General features: G+C 35.1%; 1 protein-coding gene across 1 annotated transcript; it reads left to right on the top strand.

Moving 5' to 3' along the window:
- The first annotated feature begins 346 nt into the window (after positions 1-346).
- LOC110626996 (chitinase 2) lies at positions 347-1,453 on the top strand. Its single transcript, XM_021773211.2, has one exon. It carries the CDS (start codon positions 435-437, stop codon positions 1,350-1,352), a length of 918 nt encoding a protein of 305 aa, XP_021628903.1. The 5' UTR covers positions 347-434; the 3' UTR covers positions 1,353-1,453.
- Positions 1,454-1,781: the final 328 nt, after the last annotated feature.

Below are 1,781 nucleotides of genomic sequence, written 5' to 3'. Positions count from 1 at the left end.
AGTATCATTATATTAGTTTTACTCGTTAAATATTTAACTATTTAGTTTTTTTTATATAAAAAAATTTATTAGTTGATTTTTTAATTTTACAAAAATTTATACTAATTAGTCCCTTTATATTAAGAATATTTTGTAATTTTTTACATACTTAATAAATAAAATTAATCGAAAGACCAAGTAGTAAATTTTTTTAAAATTTATGGAGATTTTAATGTATTTTTCAAAATTAAAAGACTTAAACAATAAATTTTTCTATAAAACAAAAGGACCAAATAGTAATGTTCCTTTATTGTATAACCATACAAAATAAAGGTCTAAGAAACATTTACAATCCATAGAAATGGCTCAAATTCAGTGCACTATATAATAGTATCAAAGGGTCTCCATGTTCATCAACGCAAGCTACACAAATCCTGCAAGTTTGATCAAAATCAATGGAGCTCTCCAAGCTTTTTGTCACCCTTCTTATCCTTCAAGCTCTAATCCCTTCTCACTCTTCAATCCAAGCAGCTCCTAAGAATTCAAACCTGTTTCGTGAATACATAGGAGCTGAGTTCAATAATGTCAAGTTCACTGATGTTCCTATCAATCCCAATGTCGATTTCCACTTCATTCTCTCCTTCGCCATAGACTATGACACTTCAAGTTCTCCTTCTCCCACCAATGGAAAATTCAATGTCTTCTGGGACTCTGAAAATCTCAGCCCATCTGATGTTTCTTCAATCAAAAACCAATATTCCAATGTCAAAGTCGCCTTAAGCCTTGGAGGAGACAGTGTGCAAGGTGGCTATGCTTATTTTAACCCTTCTTCAGTGAATTCATGGGTGTCCAATGCTGTTTCTACACTCACAGACATCATCAAACAATATAATTTAGATGGTATTGATATTGATGATGAGCACTTTCAGGCTGATCCTGAAACCTTCACAGAATGCATAGGACAACTTATATCAACCCTTAAGAAGAATAGCGTTATCTCATTCGCTTCCATAGCTCCGTTTGACGATGATCAAGTTCAAAGCCATTATCAAGCTTTGTGGAAGAAGTATGGAGAGCTGATAGACTATGTAAATTTCCAATTCTATGCATATGATCAAGGGACAACAGTTTCTCAGTTTATGGGATATTTTCAGACCCAAAGCTCCAACTACAATGGTGGGAAGGTATTGGTGAGCTTTATCAGTGATGGGAGTGGTGGGTTAGGGCCAGATGATGGATTCTTTACAGCCTGCAGTAAACTCAAGAGTCAGAAGCAACTACATGGGATCTTTGTTTGGTCTGCAGATGATTCCAAAGCAAATGGTTTTCGCTATGAGAAGCAATCACAGGCACTGTTAGCAATACACCATTGATACATTACTTCTTGTTGTTTAATCTTGTATGATTATATATATATATACACGCTAAGAATAAGTTATATACATTAATAAAGTTATGTTATTTTTAGACTCTACCCAGGACTTGAGTTAAATTTCTTCATAACTGAGTTAAATTTCAACTGATAAAACCAGAATTGAAATCTTTAATCACATATCCTAATAAATTACATCTGCAGAATTTTTTAGTGATGATCGCCGGGTTTTCTACACTTGGGGAAAAGTCAAGCCCTAAAGAATAACGCTGGTCCAAAACTCATTAGACCATTCTTAAGCAGACCGACCCAACATCGCAAGCTTTAGTCCAGATATATGGGGCAGGCCGGATCAATCGTAAGCACAGGCTCAACATCCAGCCCGATAATTTGATGTGAGGGAGAATAGTTGGCCCGGTCACTTCGCAGC

Source organism: Manihot esculenta, chromosome 11 (assembly GCF_001659605.2).
Source record: "Manihot esculenta cultivar AM560-2 chromosome 11, M.esculenta_v8, whole genome shotgun sequence".
In the NCBI taxonomy this organism is placed as follows: Eukaryota; Viridiplantae; Streptophyta; class Magnoliopsida; order Malpighiales; family Euphorbiaceae; genus Manihot; species Manihot esculenta.
This window is presented reverse-complemented; position numbering and strand designations above follow the sequence as displayed.

Bases quoted from the DNA above. Each gene is read 5' to 3' on its own strand.
- LOC110626996 (XM_021773211.2), top strand. From the start codon at position 435: ATGGAGCTCTCCAAGCTTTTTGTCACCCTTCTTATCCTTCAAGCTCTA.